Genomic DNA, 19,229 nt, shown 5'->3' with positions numbered 1-19,229 from the left:
GGGAGGGAATTTGGTTCAGATCTCGTGCGTCATGGGGGTCGTAGGTAATCGCTGAGGAGCTACCCAGGAGGACCCTGGACACAGAGACCTGGGGCTTGGGACCAAAGATGAAGGTGAGAGCATCATTTCCTGCCCAACCACAAAGAGAGAAGGGTCTTTCCAGCCAGCACACTGTGTGTTGCTCGTCATTCTTGGGAAAGATGCCAGTGAGCTCTGAGCTTCCCTACCTCTCTTGGCTCTGAGGTTTCTGCAGGCTGCATCTCGGAGGAAGAGGGACCTTATCCAGCTGTGGCTTTCTGGTAGGCGGAACAGCTCTGAAATGGACACCAGGCTGCCAAGGACCCCCCATGACACTTCACACGAGACAGATAACCAATTGGTTGCTGAGCCCCGCTCTGTGTGCGGCACTGTGCCAGGCTCTGGGGGCCCCCCCGTGACATATTGTAGGAGAGAAGAAACCAAGGGGTCTCAGGAGGCTCTAGCATCTCGTATGTAGAGCAGCCATTCTAGGGCTGGTGCTGAAGGAGGGGGGTTCAAGCCTGTAAGGATGTCAGACCCGGCAAGCGCCAATGGCAGGGCCCCCAAGGGGAGCAAGATGGGTCAGGGTGGCACGGGGGGGATTCGGAGCACAGAGGAGGAAGCCAGTCTCCTGGGTGGGGCAGGTGGCCTTCAGAAGAGGCATGGCCTGAGCTGACCTGGAGAATCATGGGGACAGGAACTAGGGGAGGATGTTCCAGACAAAGGGGAGTGCGCAAAGTCGTGTGGGAGAGGCCTTGCTTGGGGACACGGGCAGTGCAATGTGACTGGATCACCAGGTGGGAGTGGGGGTGCTCAGGGAGATGGGCCTGGGTCACCCTGATAAAGAGCTTGGCCCCAACCTGCACAGGGTGGGGAACCTTCACCTATGGGAAAGCAGGAGAGACTTGCTTGGCTTTGCATTTTGGAGGGTGATTCTGGAAGTTGGTATTGAGAAATGGCTGGGGGAAGTTCCAACTATCCCTAACACCTGGGCCATCTGTTTTAGCACCGCCTCCCTCAGCCATGTGACTTGCCCCACTACACCACTCAGAAGGACAAAAGGCTCACTAAGGTGTGAACCCCAGCCTTTGTTACCTGGGTCACTTTGATACATTACAGACCCGAAACAAGAGGGTGTTAGGAAGCAGCAACATTTCAGATGGGGAGCAGGTGTCTTTTGGAAGGAGGCTCCGCCCACTGGCCCTGAGAGGCCCCTTCCAGCTTTCCCTGAGGCTGCCCCTCCTCCCCTCCTTCCCCAGGGGAGCTCATCAGAATGTGGGGAAATGCTGCCTTGAGGTTCCCCAGCTAGGAAGAATGACTGATTTTTCCTGAATCCAGCTCACGAATGTTCAACTCACACTAGCTGGGGCCCGCTGGACCTTGGGGAGAACAACACGGACGCTGCTTCTGAGGCATTTAGAATCCAGTTGCCGTGTTAAGGACGTGGGAGCAGAGAGAAGGCCCCTGGCCAAGACAAAGCTGTCTAGAAAGCTCCCTGAGGGAGCCGGTGGTTGATCTGGACTTTGAAGGGTGGGTAGGATCTCTTAGAGACAAAATGAAAGCTTATGATCTTCCCCCTTATAGAAGTGATATAAGAAAGATGTTGGAAAATTCAGAAACATGGAAAAAGGAAATTATTTGGAAATGAACAGTGAGATCCACTAACCAGCTGTAATTTGTCTTCATTTTGTTGAAGCTCCTTCCAGTCTTTTCAATGCACACTTATTATTAGTATTTTTGCTTTGTTTTGCCTTTTCTAGTGGGCGTATTAGTTTTCTATTGCTGCTGTAACAGCATGGGGCAGGGAGGGAGGCAAGAGAGGCCAGGGTAAGAATAAGACTCATTTCTGCGGCAAACACCTTCTTCTGCAAAGACCTTGGGTACCAGCTCTGGGCCAGGCTTTGGGTGCCAGGCAAGCAAAGATGAAAAGACATCATCTCTGTCCTTAAAACATCCTCACTATAATGAGGGAAATAAGCAAGTGACTAGAAATCTACAGCATGCTGTCATAGGTGTTCTGAGCTATGCTGCAAGAGCAGAGGAGGAAGCCTTAACCCAGCTGTGGGGAGGGCATCATGGAGGGCTTCCTGGAGATGATACCGCTTGCATTTTGACAGACAGGTAGGAGTTATACAGGTGAAGTGGGGAGGAACTATCCGCAGAAAAGGGGGCTCCCAGAAAAAGAAAGACAAACACAGCTTTCTCGACAGAAGAAAAGGCACTTTGGGTCCTCAGCCATCTTGTGAAAGAATGTAAGAACAAACAGCCGCCTTCAGGTCAGGACCTAGCCTCACCATATTCAGAAGTGAGGACTGACCTGTTGCACATTCTGAGTTCTCTCCGCAGGATCTAAACCCCTCTGAACACTGAGATACTGGACCCACCAGAGCCGGAGAATCGATGATGCTGACCCTTGCAGGTTCTCAAGATTTTGACCTGGACTCAGTCACCATCAGATGACTTTTGCCCCAATGCCATGCTGTATTCCCCATTACACAAACCCTTTCATGGATTCCTTAGCTGAAGAGCTCCGCAATTTTGTTGTTTGAGGAGACACTGCTTTGGGAAAGGTCCCTGGTGTCCTCCTTTTCTTGTGGCAGGTAAAACCCTTCCTTTTCTTATTCTTTGCCTTGGCTATGTCATTTGGCTCAACACCAAGAGGTGAACCCAGTTTGGGGCAACAGAATGGAAGAGAAAGGAGACTCCAGATGGAGGGAGCATCATGAGAAAAGGCACCGAGGCAGGGATCATTACCGTGAGTTCGGAGATACCACCGTGTTGCTAAAGCAGAAATTGTGGAGGAGGAGATGGTGGGAGATGAGACCGGGTAGCAATCCGAACAGTGTAATGAGCTAGACACACTAGTGGACAAACCTCCCGTGAAAACAGCTTAAATGCTGGATGAAATATAATAATCTTTTAAAGTGTATCTCTAAGCTGATGAAAAATGACGCACAAACAGGAACAGGAGCTCTAAGAGGCAAGCAACTGTGAAGGCTGACTTTTGTCCCGAGGAATTTGGCCAATCCCTGGTGATGCTGAGTTTCCACTCTGGTAGCTGTACAGATGGGGTGACAAGGGATAAAGCCTAGGGCCCCCTCCAAAGCGAGGATTTTAGTAAGATACATGAAAATGGAATCCAAAGGCTGCACTCTTGGTGAGGGTGCACCAAAACTGGTGGGTTTGGCCTTTGGTGGGTTAAAAATATTCCTCTGGGGGCTCCGGGCTGGCTGAGTCAGCAGAGCGTGTGACTCTTGATCTTGGGGTCATGAGTTCAAGTCCCACACTGGGCGTGGAACCTACTTAAGAAAAATAAACTCCTCTGAAAATTATTAACCACAGGCTGTCCCTCACACTGGTCCTTGGTCCAAATTCATACCACCTAAGTGGTCCAAAACCACTAAATGGTGGAATTTAGTTTAAGGTAGTCAGTCGGTGGTGCCCCAAGGCAACTAGCAGAAGAAAAAACAAGTCTTCTCATGAGGAACATAGCTTCAACCAGGACTTAAGGAATTCCCAGGCAAAGAGTCAAGGAAAATGAACAGCTCAGAGTCTGCAACCCCCAAAACTCATAAGAAAACAAGGCCCCATGAGTGAAAATTGACAGAAAAAGAAACAGCAGAATCAGACCCACAAAGTCTTTAGAAGTCAAAACGACCAGACATGGGATAAAATAATGTGTTGAAAAAAATTAAAGCTGGCTTGAAAATATGAACAAACAATAGTAGATTATATAGAGTGACCAAGCAGATTCAAGAGGGAGCCAAACAGAACTTCCAGAAATGAAAAATACAAATAAAATAAAAAAGCTTAATGGGAAGACTTAACGTAACTTAGACATAGTTGATTAGAGAATTAGATAAGATCTATCCAGAAATCAGCATAGAAGAATCAAAGAGATAGGAAGTATGACGGTGAGAAGGACTAGCATGCATGTAATCAGAGTTGTAGAAGAATCGAGAAAGAACAAGGGAAAGGCTATAACAATAGCCTATAGCCAGTAGCCTATAACAATTTGTGGAAAAGTCTCCAAATGACTGAACACCAACCCCCAGATTTAGGAATCACAATGAATCCCAAGTAGGAAAAAATAAAATCAAAAGCAATCCATAACTACATACGTCATAGAAAAACTGCAGAACACCGAAGTCAAAGATCTCAGAAGCAGCCAGAGATAATAGGTCAATCACTCCAAAGCTGGCAAACTGACCTCTCAAATAGTGTACTATCATTATTACTATTGATAAAATAAAATAAAATAACAGACACGCTAGAATTCTACATGCAGTAAAAATAGTTTCAAGAAAGAGGATAAAATAAAGTTGTTTTTCTCTTAAAATTTTTTTTAATGTTTATTTATTTTTGAGGGGGGCAGGGGCAGAGAGAGGGGGAGACACAGAATCCAAAGCAGGCTACAGGCTCTGAGCTATCAGCACAGAGCCCGATGTGGGGCTTGAACACATGAGCCGCGAGATCATGACCTGAGCCGAAGTCAGATGCTCAACTGACTGAGCCACCCAGGCGCCCCAAGGTGTTTTTTTTTTTCCAAACAAAAAATAGCTTACCACTAACAAACTCTTTCTAAGGAAATGATAAAGGCCATTCTTCAGGCAGAAGGAAATTGATCCCAGATGGTGCATCCGAGATTCGATTTAAAAAATGGTCAGCCAATGTACTGGTTAAGCCTAAACAAACACAGATCACATAAAACAATAATGTCTAATTGGTAGGATTGAAAAGACAGACCCAGACTAAAATAAAGGATGACACTAGCCTAGAAGTTGGTAGGCGGCTGGCTGGACTGAAACTTGCGGTTTTCGTTTGTTGTTTTTTCTGAAGCTGGATAACACTATTAGTTAAGTTTAGACTTTGCCAGGCAAGTATGCATGTTCACATAGCTAGCATAACCCTGGGATAGGGAGCTTCCACGCAAGCAGAAGAGAGAAAAGCAGAGCGAGAGAAGGAAGGCAAATTCAGTAATCCTAAAATGAGTAAGAAAAAAGAAAAATAAGAAAAAAATTTAAAAGGAGAGATTCTACCTTTAGTAATGGCAAAGTGTTCCTATTGGACCAACCCTCCTGGACATAACAACTGTGAACTCTAGACAAAATATGAAAAACAGCTACCTGGGGGCACCTGGTGGGCTCAGTCAGCAGAGCATGCAACTCTTCATCTTGGGGTTGTGAGTTCAAACCCCACATTGGGTGCAGAGATTACTTAATTAGAAAGAAAGAAAGAAAGAAAGAAAGAAAGAAAGAAAGAAAGAAAGAAAGAAAGAAAGAAAGAAAGAAAGAAAGAAAGAAAAGAAAGAGAAAGAAAGAAAAGAAAGAAAGAAAGAAAGAAAGAAAGAAAGAAAGAAAGAAAGAAAGAAAGAAAAAGAAAGAAAGAAAATTGTACAAAGACAAGCAAAATACAACTACCTGAAGATTCTGGAAAAAGATAAAAAGCAGGAAGAGACAAGGGGAAACAACATTTGGAAAGAAGCTACCACATGCAAAAGTATGAAATCTCACAAATAGTATTCAACCAAAGAAGCTAGAAACAAAAGGGAATGCCCTGTATAATTCTACTTAATGGAGCACAGAAACAGGCAACTTTAAACAATGGTGTTAGAAGTTGGGACAGTGGTTGCCCTTGGTGGGGGATAGTGACTGGAAGGTCTCTGGGGTCCTGGTAATGTCCCATTTCCAGGTCAGGGTGCTGGTTACATGTGTTCACTCGCTGGACGAAAATTCATCAGAATGGGCATGATGCGTGCAGTTTCCTGTATGTATATTGTGTTCTAGCACGAATTAACAAAATCAAAAGGGAGCAGAAACACATAGGCAGGAGCAGACTGAGAAGGGGTCTCCACGCCAGAGCCAAGAGCTTGGACATGACCTTGGGGGTGGTGGGAGACACTGAAGGCGTGGGAATGAGTTGTCAGGGAGGCTGCAGGATGGTGGTGGCTGTAGCTCGTGGGAGAGCTTGCCCTATGTGACATGATTTAGAAGACTGGCCAAAATCTGGGCTTCCAATGGTGAGGACCTGAGCCAGAGCAGGAGTGTGTGGGGTTGGCTTTGGAGACAAAATTGGAAGGACCTTTGGTTAACTGAGTGCCCGAGGAGAGAGGGACTCAGAGGTGGTTCTTGGCAGAGGCTTGTCACTGCAGCTGGAGAGCGGGTGAGGGGCTACTGGGGCAAGATGAGAGTTTCTGCCCGAGGAGGATTCTGCTGAGAAAGAAAACTTGGTGATGTTTGTTGGTAGGTCACGTGGAAGAGGCGGCAAGTGGGCGGGACCTCTAGGAGGGAATTCACCGTAGAGCGCTAAGGCACCCGAGGTGGGGACTTGGGGTGATGAGGCCAGATTTAATGACCTGGGTAAATGGGAATACAGCTTAGTGGATAGTTCTATTACAGCTTTTTAAGTGGTACCCAGTGAAGTTTTTCTATGTAGTCACTGGTAATCTTAATCAGCTTAGTTTTTGCTCGCTACAAAGCTTTTCTTTAGCAAGATAATGGTTGCTCTATTTCCTTATCCTGGAATCTGGGTTTCATGGTCTGGGGCTCCTGACCCAGCCCTCATCCCTGCCCTACTCCAAACTGTTATCTGTGCCTTAGGTGAGGAGGCAGGGTGGAGTAGGGCAAAGATAAGGGACTTGCACAGTGTCTTAGCTCTTGACCTTGGGCTAGGATTTTCCCTCTGTGGGTCTCAGTGTCCTCAACGTGGACTGCCTGATTCCAAAGCCCTTTGCATACACCCCGCTACCCACAGGCTTCCCTCTCAGGTCTGCTGTGCCCCAGACCTGCAATGCTCCTCAGAACCAGGCTGTCACCCCAAGATAAACAAAGGCATAAGATCATATGGTAAGGGGCTTTATGGGGAGGCTTGAATCCTGGGCAAGGGATTTGGCCTTCATTTGAGTGAGGTCGTTTCTAGGCAGTGGTTGAAGGTCCTTCTTTGAAAGGATAGCTCCCTGCTTCTATCTACCGCGTAGGATGAGCAGGGGCCTCATTGGCTGGGAACTCCTGAGTCATGGTGACCTCACAAAGACCACAACACGGGCCTGGACTGGGGGGAGACTAGGTAAGCTGAGGGGTGGCTCTGGGAAAGTCCCAGGGGTGGGGGCATCCTCCACAGCCTGCACAAGGCAGTTACCACCTTGACCCCTCCCCCCTGGGGAAAGGTCTTTCCCTTTTGGCTGTAATTCTACAGTTAGAACTTCATATCTTTGGCTTAAGGCTGAATTTTCTGTTGCCATGTGGATGCCCCAGGTGGAGGTAACACATCGAACTTTCCATCAGCAGCTCAAGTCTCATGGAGAAAGAGTTTAGGCTTGTTCTGAGAGCATGGCTGGTGGGAGTTGGGGGAGGTGAGAGGGAAGAGGATGTGAAGATGAAGGAGGAATGCCATAGATGGGGTGGTGGGGTGGGGGGTGGCGGGGGAAGAAGGCAGAGAACCTGGAAGCCAGACTTGGTCTTTATCTCAAGTCCCCCTACCATATCCTCACCAAAGAGATGATAAGATGAGCATTCATGGAGGTACCATTGGGGGCCAAGTGCTATGATGATCATTATGTCCATTATCCATTTTATTCCCTCCACTAATCTTGTGCACTGAGTATTTAGATTGATACAGAGCATGTTGAGGTTACCTGCCCTTGCTCACACCACTGGTGAGAGACAGAGTGGGTTTCAAATTCAGGTCTAGCTGACCACAAAGCCCTGGATTTGTGCATTATAGCTGGGCATCAGGAGGTTGTGTTGTTTTCACTAGACTTTTCTTCTAGGGTTGGGGCCTAAGTGGCAGAGGGAATGGAGAATGGAAAACAGGAAGATGTGGCTTCACTGAGTGATTCATGCCTCAAAAATCTCTGGGGTGTTGTAGAAAAAGCTGTCAGTGGAGAGGACCTGGGTTTGAATTCTGGCTGCCATTTTCTGGGGCTTTGCAAACATTACTTTGGATTCCTGAATAGTCTCACTTACCACGCCAGTAAGTGAAAATAATGATACCTATCTTGAAGAGTTGTCATCCGCCTACCCATCCATCCATCCATCCACTCCCTCACTCCATGAGCATTTCTAAACCTCCCCTGTGTGCTAGGTATTGTGCCACATGCTGGGGAAAAAAGAATAACAAAACAGCCAGAGATTGACCAAGCTCATTTTTTAGAGTAGAGACATATGAGTGAACAGAGGGATACACTAGAACAGAGTGATCACAGGAGGAGGGCACTTCATCCATATTTGAGCATCCCAGGAAGACTTCCTGGAGGAAGGGACACCTAAGCTGGGATCTAAAATGTTAGATGTTAGGGATGTCTGGGTGTCTCAGTCGGTTAAGTGTCTGACTTCGGCTCAGGTCATGATCTCGCGGTTTGTGAGTTCGAGCCCCACGTTGGGCTTTGTGCTGACAGCTCAGAGCCTGGAGCCTGCTTTGGATTCTGTGTCTCCCTCTCTCTCTGCCCCTCCCCACTCACTCTCTCTCTCTCTCTTTCTCAAAAACAAACATTAAAAAGAATGTTTTTTTAATATTAGATGTTAGCCAGGGGAAGTGATAGAGGCTTGGTTGAGTAGTCTTGGAGAAGTTTGCAGGAAGTGGAAAGAATATTTACAAAGACCCTAAGTCAAGAAGGAAGCCAACATATTTGAGGCACTGGGAGAAGTTGAGAGTGGTTCAGGTATGGGGTGGGGAAGGGAATGTACGTAGCTAGAAAGATGGAGGGGCCAGGCCTGTGGGCTGAGGGCCCTGGTAAAAGAAACACAGACCTCAGACTGTAGATGAGGATGTCTCCACCCGTGGTCTGCACACCAGCTATGTGATAATCACAGAGGTGGTAGGGGGCGAGCTCAATAAAAGTCTAATTCCCCTCAGAGGTGCAAAGCAGAGGCCCAGAAATCTATCTTACAAAAAATGTAAGTTTTACCTATACCCCATCATGTGAAAGCCCGTGAGAAGTCACAGAGGGACCTTACAGGGGAATAACATGGTTTGATTTGCATGCACTTTTCCTTTGTCTGAGAATATCTATCTCCTTTTCATTCCTGAAGGATAATTTTGCCAGATACAGAATTTGCAGTTGACAGGTTTTTTTTTTTTTTTTTCTTTTTCTTTCAGCGCTGGAAAAATGTGTGCAACTTCTTTCTGGCCTCCCTGGTTTCAGATGAGAAATCCTCTGTCATTCGAATTGGTGTTCTCTGATAGATAATGTTTTCTGGTTGCTTTTAAGTTGCTTTTCATTGTTTTAGTTTTCAGAAGTTTAATCATGATGTGTTTGGTGTCAATTTCTTTGGGCTTATCCTGTTTGTGGCTTTCTCAGCTCCCTAAATCAGTACGTTTATTTCTTTCACTAAGTTTGGAAAGTTTTCAGCTATTACTTCTCTGAATATTTTCAGCATCTCTGGAACTCTGATGATAATAGTGTTAGATATTTTGTTTTGTACCAGGTCTGTTCATTTTTTTCAGTCCCTTATCTCTGTTGTTCAGGTTAAGTGAATTTCATTGATCTGTCCTCAAGTTCACTGATTCTATCCTTTGTCACCTCCACTCTCTTCTTGAGCTCATCCAGCAACTTAAAATGTTTTCAGTTGTGCCTTTAAAATAACATCTGTTTTAATTTCATTTATTGTATTTTCATAACTTCTATTTCTTTGCTGAGATTTTCTAGTTTTTCACTTGCTTCAGGAGGATTGGTAATTGCCTGTTAAAACATTTTTAATGGCATTTTTATTTTTTAAAATTTATTTTTTAATAAAAATTTAAAAATGTTTATTTATTTTTGAGAAGGAGAGGGAGACAGAGCGTGAGCAGGGGAGGGACAGAGAGAGAGGGAGACAAAGAATCTGAAGCAGGCTCTGGGCTCTGAGATGTCAGTACAGAGCCCAACGCAGGGCTTGAAACCATGAGATCATGACCTGAGCCAAAATCAGACGCTCAAACTGACTGAGCCACCCAGGCGTCCCTTTAATGGCATTTTTAAATGTTTATTTATTTTGAAAGAGAGAGGGAGAGAGAGAGAGAGAGAGAGAGAGAGAGAGAGAGAGAGAGACAGTAGGGGAGGGGCAGAGAGACAGGGATAGAGAGAGAATTCCAAGCAGGCTCCATGCTGTCAGCGTAGAGCCCAACGTGGGGCTCAATTTCATGAACAGTGAGATCATGACCTGAGCCAAAATCAAGAGTCGGATGCTCAACTGACTGAGCCACTCAGGTGCCCTGAAGCATTTTTATAACAACTGCTTTACAATCATGATCACAAATTCCAACATCAGATTCATCTCAGTGTTGGCATTAGTTATCTTTTTTCGAGATGAGATTTTTTTAGTTTTTGGTATGGTGAGTAATTTTTGACTGTGTCCTTGACATTTTGGATGTTATGTTAAGAGACTTTTGATCCTACTTAAACCTTCCCTTTTAGCTGGCAATCAACCTGTTAGGGCTTAGAATGTAGGTTCTGGCCTGCTTTTATGGACTGTAGTTCTTTTTTTTTTTTTAATTTTTTTAATGTTTATTTATTTTTGAGACAGAGAGAGACAGAGCATGAATGGGGGAGGGTCAGAGAGAGGGAGACACAGAATCCGAAACAGGCTCCAGGCTCCGAGCTGTCAGCACAGAGCCCGACGCGGGGCTTGAACTCACGGATCGTGAGATCATGACCTGAGCCGAAGTCGGCCGCTCAACCGACTGAGCCACCCAGGCGCCCCAGTGGACTGTAGTTCTTTTTTTTTTTTTTTTTTTTTTTTTATTTATTTTTGGGACAGAGAGAGACAGAGCATGAACGGGGAAGGGGCAGAGAGAGAGAGGGAGACACACAGAATCGGAAACAGGCTCCAGGCTCCGAGCCATCAGCCCAGAGCCTGACGCGGGGCTCGAACTCACAGACCGCGAGATCGTGACCTGGCTGAAGTCGGACGCTTAACCGACTGCGCCACCCAGGCGCCCCAAGGACTGTAGTTCTAATGATAGTTTTCAGAGCCTTGGTATACTTTTTTCTGCTGGGCCTCTTGTTCATTCCTGGTGATGCTGCCTGCAGGGGCAAGAAGGTGCTTCCCTTGATGGCCACCTGTTGCCACTGGGATGCCAGGAGCTGTGGGACCTAGTATATTCTCTGCCACTGGGTGGAGAGCCCCGAGATCCAAGGCTCTGCTAACACTCCTCCTGCAGGTGAATTGGCTTGCCACTGTCCTGGATATGGAATGGGGATTAGGGCTCCCCACTGGGGGCCCATCTCTGTTGGGCTTCCCCTTTCCTAGTCTTTTGGCCAATGGGAACAGGCTTTTCTTCCTCTGCATCTGTGTTGCAGTCCTCTCTGGTGCCCAGTTTGGGATATATGGGAGATAAAAAGAAAACCCTGGGGAACACACCCAGTGTCATCCCTCAAGTCCTGAGGTTCATAGCTAGTCCACTGCCCTCTTTCTAGCTTTAAAAGTCTTCTTATGGTTGTCAGTTGAATCATTTCCAGGATATTTAGTTGTATTTGGAAAGGAGGAACAGGGAAAAATGAGTCTATATCCTCTTGCCTGTTACATGCATTAGAAAAAATTGTGGTACAATATACATAGCATAACACTATTAGTGACATTGAGTAACTTCATAATGTTGCACAACAACCATCACTGTCTAGTTCCAGAACATTTTTGTCACTCCAAAAAGTAAGCCTGTACCCAGTAAGCAGTCACTTTCAATTCTCCTCTTTCCTTGGTCCCTGGCAACCTCTTTCTGCTTTAATCTGCTTTTAGTCTCTCTAGATATGATTATTCTAGATATTTCACATAAGTGGAATCATACAATATGTGGCCTTTTTTCACTTTGTATATTTTCAGTTTATCCTTGTTTAGCAAGTACCAGCATGAGACTCTTTTATGGCTGAGTAATAGTCCGTTGTATAGATGTACCACTTTTGTCTATCCATTCACCAGTTCATGGACAGTTGGGTTGTTTCCACCTTTGGCTCTTGTGGGTATGCTACTATGAATATTTTTGCACAAGTTTTCGTTTGAACACCCATTGTCAATTCTTTTGCATATGTGGTAGGAGTGGAATTGCTGGATCAGATGGTAATTCTGTTTAACTTCTTGCAATACCACCAAGTTGGTTTTTACAGAGGCTACACCATTTTATATTCCTAGCAGCAGTGTTTGAGAGTGTCAATTTTCTATGTCCTTGCCAACACTTGTTATTTTCTTTTTAAAAAATTTTAAAACTTAAAAAAAAACATAACCTCTATGCCCAATGTGAGGCTTGAACTCCCAACCCCAAGACTGAGAGTCACATGCTCCACTGACTGAGCCAGCCAGACACCACTTCTTATTTTCCATTTAAAAAATTATAGTGGGTATAAACTGATATCTCATCATGTTTTTGATTTGCATCTTCTAATGACTAGTGATGTTGAGCATATTTTTGTGTGTTGTTAAATATTTGTATATCTTTGGGAAAGTGTCCTATTCAAGTTATTTGCCCATTTTTAAATTGGATTGCTTGTCTCTTTGTCGTCCATTTATGAGAGTTCTTTATGTAGTCTGGATACTTGACCATCAGAAATAGATCTTACAAATATTTTCTCCCATTTTGTAGGTTGCCTTTTCACTTCTTGATGGTGTCTTTTAACATTTTTTTTAAAGCTTATTTTATTTGTTTTGAGAGAAAAAGAGCACAAGCAGGGGTAGGGCAGAGAGAGAGAGAGAGAGAGAGAGAGAAAGAGAGAGAGAGAGAGAGAGAGAATTCCAAGCAGGCTCCGCAATGTCGCGTGGACCCCAATGTGGGGATTGAACTCACAGACCGAGAGATCATCCCCAAGCCAAAACCAAGAGTCAGATGCTTAACTGACTTAGTCACCCAGGTGCCCCAATACTGTCTTTTGATGCACAAGTTTTTAATTTTGTTAAGGTCTAATTTACTCTTTTCTTTTGCTGCTTGTGCTTTTGGTGTCATATCTAAGAAACCATTGCCAGATCCAAGGTCGTGAAGATTTACCCCTATGATATCTTCTAAGAACTTCATAATTTTAGCTTTTATGTTTAGGTCTTTAATCCTTTTGAGTTAATTTTTGTATATGGTGTGAAGTAAGGGTCCAACTTTATTCTTTTGCATGTTGAACCTAGTTGTCCCACCACCATTTGTTGAGGAGACTATTCTACCTCTTTTGAATGGAATTGGCATCATTGTCAAAAATTAATTGGCCATATGGGGCACCTGGGTGGCTCAGTCAGTTGAGCACCCAACTTCAGCTCAGGTCATGATCTCAAGGCTTGTGAGTTTGAACTCTGCATCAGTCTCTCTGCTGTCAGCACAGAGCCTGCTTTGGATCCTCTATCCCCCTCCCTCTGCCCCTCCCCCACTTGTTCTGTCTGTCTGTTTCTCTCTCTTTCAAAATAAATGAACAAACTTAAAAAAATTAATTGACCATAAATGCATGGGTTTATTTCTGGACTCTCAATTCTATTCCATTTGTCTGTATGTCTATCCTTATGTCAGTACCACACTGTTGAATGAAGTTTTGTTTTTTGTTTTTTGGTTTTTTTACTTTTGTTTGCATTTATTTTATGCAGAATTTACTTCCGGGCCATAAGTTTTTGTTTCTTCAGTTTCTTCTGGGATATCTTTTTCTTCTGTGCAACTTCCTCTTCTGGTTTAGGAATAATCTGCTCTTTTTCAGTCAGGATCATCTCAGGGTGGCAGGGAGCGCTCATGTATGGATTAATCCAACAGTGAGCCCTGTAAGTTCTATGACACATCTTGGGGGCTTTGTTCACCTGGATGTGCTCAACGCTGAGAGAATCTGCATCTAAACCCTTAAGTTCAGCATTACTTTCTGCATTTTTAAGTGTGTGCAATAAAAATTCAGCACCCTTTGGGCCACCGACGCTGTGTCCAGCCCCACTATTTGGCTGGGCACACCTACTAATTCCACGACTGTAGTTACAAAATGGCGCACATTGCTTCTACAAAGTGACATCTTTCAGATACTTGGTGGCTTTTTGGATATGCATACCTTGATGGTATGAGTAGTTTCATGTATGTTCTTAAAGTGAACACGATTTCAACCTCTTGATTTATATGATTTTGTTGAGTTTTCTGGACCAAGTGAATAGTGCACCATTTTCAGAGATCACCTCAGGCCACTCTTGAGTGCACTTTTAAAGACAATTTAGCTCAGTTTGGATAATGGTTTGTTGGGAGCAGTCCTTAGATACAGGAACCCTTGTTTCAAGTGCAATGTCAAGACCCAGACTTAAGCAATGGAAGCTGCACTAGGGTCTGGCAGTGGAGATGGAGATATGGGATGGTATTTGGGAACTTTTGTGGAGCCAGAATTGGCAGAACTTGGCCAAAATTGGGTACAGCAAATGAGAGAGTAGTGAAGGATGATATCATTTCTGGCTGTAGTAGTTCCAGTTCCTGGAAATGGAAGAGAATAGGAAGGTCTGATTTAGGAGAAAGATAGCAAGCTCTGTTTTGTATTCTCTAAGTGTGAGGTGTCCCAATATCAGATGTGTGTGTGTGTGCATATGTGTGTGTGTGCGAGTGCATACTCATGATTGCCTAACATATTCCAGGCCCAGCATCTAATAAACGTGTTCTGAATGAGGAACTGGAAGATTCACTGATAGTTACACCTCCTGAGGGCTCCACCAACCCTAGTTCAAGTCCTGGAAGGGTTCAATGAGAAAGGATGGGAATCAGTCAATGATTCTCTCAGTCTTGGACAGGATTCGCTAGCTGTTTTACGGCTGTTCTCTGCACTCCCTACTTGGGGCCCAAGGCTTGGAAGCAAAGGCCAATAGGTAGCCTGTGGCTGTTGAGTCAGTAGTGAGCTCCTTTGACTCCCTGTGTCCCATCAAAGCCCCAAGAATCCCACTCTTCCCAATGCACAACGTCCCTCTGGTGGAGGGTGAGGCATGGGCTGCCCCAGTCACGGGGGCATCTGCTGTGTCAGGGAGGTAGAGGTTACTCTTTTCCACAGCCCAAACCACTCAGGCCTTCCAAAATCCTACTCACAGCCTCATAGGCTGCACTTGATGCAGATTTTTCCAGGTTGAAAATGCCTGTCTTTGATAACTATGGTATGTGTGTGTGTGTGTGTGTGTTTGCAAGCACGCGTGTGTGCATACACACACACACAGCATGCACACAGGTGGGAGGGGTGACGAAGGGAAGATCTAGGGTTTTTGGAACCTGAAGATTAAAAAAAAATGTTTTTTAATGTTTTTATTTATTTTTGAGACAGCGAGATACAGAACATGAGCAGGGGAGGGGCAGAGAGAGAGGGAGACACAGAATCCGAAACAGTCTCCAAGCTCTGAGCTGTCAGCACAGAGCCTGACGTGGGGCTCGAACTCACAGACTATGAGATCATGACCTGAGCTGAAGTCAGACGCTTAACTGACTGAGCCGCCCAGGTGTTCCAGAACCTGAAGATTTTTTTTAAGGCTCTTCTTTAAGTAAAAGAAGACAAAAGTGTGAACACAAACTTAAGTGCAGTACCCTTAGTAAAAGACTGTACAAGCAAGGAGTTCTGGATTTTTATATTTCAGGTAGTATGTTTCAGGCCATATGTTCTGTGCCAGGCACTGAAACTATAACCACTCTAGGTGGGAGGCTTTACACTTTCCATGTTAGAGAATAGCAGGATGAGGGCCAGAGGGGGAAAGTCTCTTGCCCAAGTACACTCAGACTAGTAAGAAGATGAACCCAGAACCATCTGACTCCAAATCTCTGGTCTTTTCAAAGCCAAGCGATAGATGCACAGCAAAATTTGTAGAGTGAGTAAATGATTTCGTGAATGGGTTAGTGTATGAATGAATAAGAAATGAGTAAGTGACAAAATGAGCAAGTGAAAGAATAAATGAGCGAGTAAAGAAGAAATAACGAGATGAAGTAACAAACTTATTCATTGAACAGTGACTGTGTGCCAGGGGCTGTGTTAGACTCTTAGAGATCTTGCTGCCTAGTGGGGAAACGTGTGTGATGGGGGAAGTGGACCAGATACCATGGGAACTTACAAGTGGACCTCACCTGTCTGGGGGACCTAGAAGGCTCTTAAGCTGAAATTTGAAGGGTGAAGCCACGGGTGCTGGCCAGGGGAAGGAGTCTGGAGAAGGGTACGCCCAACCTTTGGAAGGCCCAGACCTAACCCGGGAGCCTGGCTCTTTGGAGACACACAGAAGAGTTGAAGGGTGGTGGAATGGAATGGGGAAGGGAGTTTGGAGGGGCAAGAAGGGTGAAAGGGGAGTTAAGACCAGACACAGAAGGGCCTTTTAGGTCCTGCTGAGGATTGGAGATGCTGTCCTGAAGACGATGGAAAGCCATGGAGGAGTTTAGGTAGATGGGTGGCATAAGGAGATGGTCTTGGCTTCCCTGAGGGCCAGTAGGATGGGTGGCCTTCCTCTCCTTGACCTCCACTTCCTTAAGTATGTAATGGAACAATAGTATCTAACTTCCAGGACTCTGTGTGTGTGTTGAGGCGGGGGGGCGGGGGCAGCATTTGGTTAGCAGGAGTCATGGCCGGCTTGTAGACTTTGCTCAATAAGCATTGAGAAAACATATTTCACCTGACTCAGTCTTCTTCTGTCGTCTCCTCCCAGGGGCCCATTCCTGCTTAAGAACACCATGAATGCAGGTGAGCTGTCCCAGTGAGTCCCACAGGGATAGGAGCCCAAGTGTGGAAGGGGGGTAGGGTGGGGGCACCGGGGAGCTCACCGGCAGGCCGATTGCTGGGGTGAGGCAGGCTGTGGTTTTGAGGATTGTCCTGGGTTCTCCTCCATGTGGCCTGCCTCACCCAGAACAGGCAAACTGTCAATGGCAGCGGGCAGCTCTACCAGGGCCGTTTTGGGAATCTAGTGTCACAGCCATTTGCAGAGTAGTTCTAGAAATTTAGGCTGGAAGTAGGATAACCTGTAAGGAGGCTCCTCCTTCCCCTTTTCTACCTTTGGTGGGTAAGGCCTCATTTGTCTGGTATTTGTGGACTTCTACTCTATACCTGGCACTGTGCTAGATGCTGGGGATGTCCCAGAGACTAAGGGAGCACAGTCCTTGCCACCTCTAGCACAGGCTAGAACACTAAATGGGTCATTGGAATAAAGTAGGATGAATATTTTCCTGGGAGGAGTGCGCTTGGCAAAGCACAGTGACACGAGGTTCCGAGCCAAGGGAACTGTATTTGTTAAGGGCCCATAGCTGAGAGGAAGCAGGGTGTGGTCAGAGAAACCCAGGGGATACAGCTGGCACTGAGAGCACGAGGGGGAGAGCTGTGTAGATGTGGCTGTAAAGGTGGACCGGGCATGGTTACAAGGACCTGGGAAATCACACAAGGGCCTTCATCCTAAGGATAGTGGGGAACCGTGGGAAGGTTTTAAGCATGACTTAAAAGGTGAAGTGTGGCTGAATTTGCTTTTCTTCCTCTCAGGGGCATTGTACGGAGTTCAACAGTTGGCTTTTGGAGAGAAGGGGCAGTGGCATTGAGAGACCTCCAGACCAGGCATGGCTCTGAGCCCAGGGGCTAATCTGGTCCTCTGTGAAAGCTCGAACATGACTCCCAGTCTCAGCCTGGCAGAGGCCCCAGATTCAGGCTCCAGCACTATCTCTGAGACCCACACAGACATGGGCCTAGTTCCTCTCTTGAACCCACCCTTGAATCCTGGCTCAGATCTTGTTCCAGACCTCAATTCAACTCTGAGTCCTGTCTCAGAGGAGGCCCCTGGCCTGGTGTCTGGTAACACCCCCAGGCCTGGTGACAGCCAGACTGTGCCCCCAGTCTCCCTCCAGATCACCACTTCCCACTCTGGTGAAGCCCTGGGCCTGAATTCAAATCACGTCTCAAGGCCTGACTCACAAGGGGCCCTGGGTCCAGCCCCAAACCTTGTGCTGAGCCCCAGCTCTACTGAGGCCCAAGATCTGAGCTCAGGGAAGCACTCTGGGCTCAGTTCTGAGGAGGCTTTCAACTCTCTCTCAAGCAAGATTTTTGATGTGGGTCAGAGTAACTCCAGTCCTTCCAGGACTGATGCAAACCCATTTCTAAGGCCCTATTCAAGAGAAGCCCTGGTGGTGGGCCACTGCGTCTGTAGGTCAGGCTCAAAAGCTCTCCTTATTCCAACCTCAAATTCTTCTCTGGACTCTGACTCCAACCAGCTACACAGTGTGGGCTCAAGAAACACCTCCAAGCTGTACCTCAATGCGGGTCCAAGTTCTTGTGGGACCCTGATCCCAGATGCCAACGAGACCATCACTGTGGTTTCACATAACAGCTCTGGATCTGTCTCAAAAGGAGTTTTGGGTACAGCCTGGAACACGAGTTCCAAGGGAACCATCAATGTGGCTTCAAATAACAATCTCAGGTCTGACCTGAACATGACCATCACTCAAGCCTCATGCTTGACCCTGATTCCTGGCTCTATCAGCCTGCATTCCAGCGCCCGTGGACCCAGCTCCACCCTTTCTCCACACTCGTGTATGACTCTGCTCTTGGGCTCCAATGAGACTCTCAGCCTGGGTTCCAGCCTCATCTTCAGTGACACCTCTACCCTGACACTGAGCAGCCAGCAGGATTATTTTGAGGACAATAGCATCCATGCCATACCCTTGGACAAGAATCTGGGGAGCTGGGATGAGATGGTTGGCACTGAGACAGGCCAGTTCTCGCTGGGGTTCCCCACCTATAATACCATGGACAAGGACACCACAGCCTTCCAAAGCATCCCAGGGGGTGAGTATGGCAAGGGTGATGGCCCCAGAGAGGGCAATTCCCTGGAAGGATTTTGTATTCAGTCTTGCAGGGCAGGGAGTTGGGGGGAGGAGAGGAGAGGAGAGGGGAGAGGAAGGGAACAGCAAACGATGGACAACATGCAATATATTAATTACCCACAAGAGATCCAGTGCTCAGACTCTGCTTGCTATGTGACTTGGGGCAAACTACTTTCTATGAGCGTCAATTTCCTTAACTGTAATATCCCCATGTCATAATATTTTTATTATGTCCAAATTATGTGTCCAATAGCTAACAATACATTTCTTTTGAAATGTATGCCTCTTTCTTTCTAGTTAAATTTCAGACCTGGCTTCTCGGGTTGCTAAGTTTGACGAGTGGAGGGGCTCCTGGGTGGCTCAGTCGGTTGAGTGTCCAACCTCAACTCAGGTCATGATCTCATGGTTTGTGAGTTTGAGCCCTGTGCTGGGCTCTGTGCTGACAGCTCGGAGGCTGGAGCCCACTTCCGATTCTGTCCCCCTCACTCTTTGCC

The 19,229-nt window shown here is 46.2% G+C and overlaps 1 protein-coding gene and 1 pseudogene across 8 annotated transcripts in view; one reads left to right on the top strand and one right to left on the bottom strand.

Annotated features, from left to right (window-relative positions):
- The first annotated feature begins 7,056 nt into the window (after positions 1–7,056).
- The window catches only part of MROH7 (maestro heat like repeat family member 7), a 59,776-nt gene continuing 47,603 nt past the window's right edge, over positions 7,057–19,229 (top strand). For 3 of the 8 annotated variants that reach the window (XM_058717299.1, XM_058717300.1, XM_058717296.1), the window contains exons 1-3: positions 7,101–7,277; positions 16,581–16,615; positions 17,402–18,697. In XM_058717299.1, the coding sequence (XP_058573282.1) occupies positions 17,476–18,697 (1,222 nt within the window). In that variant the 5' untranslated portion in view covers positions 7,101–7,277; positions 16,581–16,615; positions 17,402–17,475. The other 5 variants (XM_058717297.1, XM_058717298.1, XM_058717303.1 and 2 more) reach the window with 5 other exon arrangements.
- LOC131504701 (large ribosomal subunit protein uL22-like) lies at positions 13,509–14,095 on the bottom strand (annotated as a pseudogene).

This window comes from Neofelis nebulosa, chromosome 2 (assembly GCF_028018385.1).
Source record: "Neofelis nebulosa isolate mNeoNeb1 chromosome 2, mNeoNeb1.pri, whole genome shotgun sequence".
Classification (NCBI taxonomy): Eukaryota; Metazoa; Chordata; class Mammalia; order Carnivora; family Felidae; genus Neofelis; species Neofelis nebulosa.
This window is presented reverse-complemented; position numbering and strand designations above follow the sequence as displayed.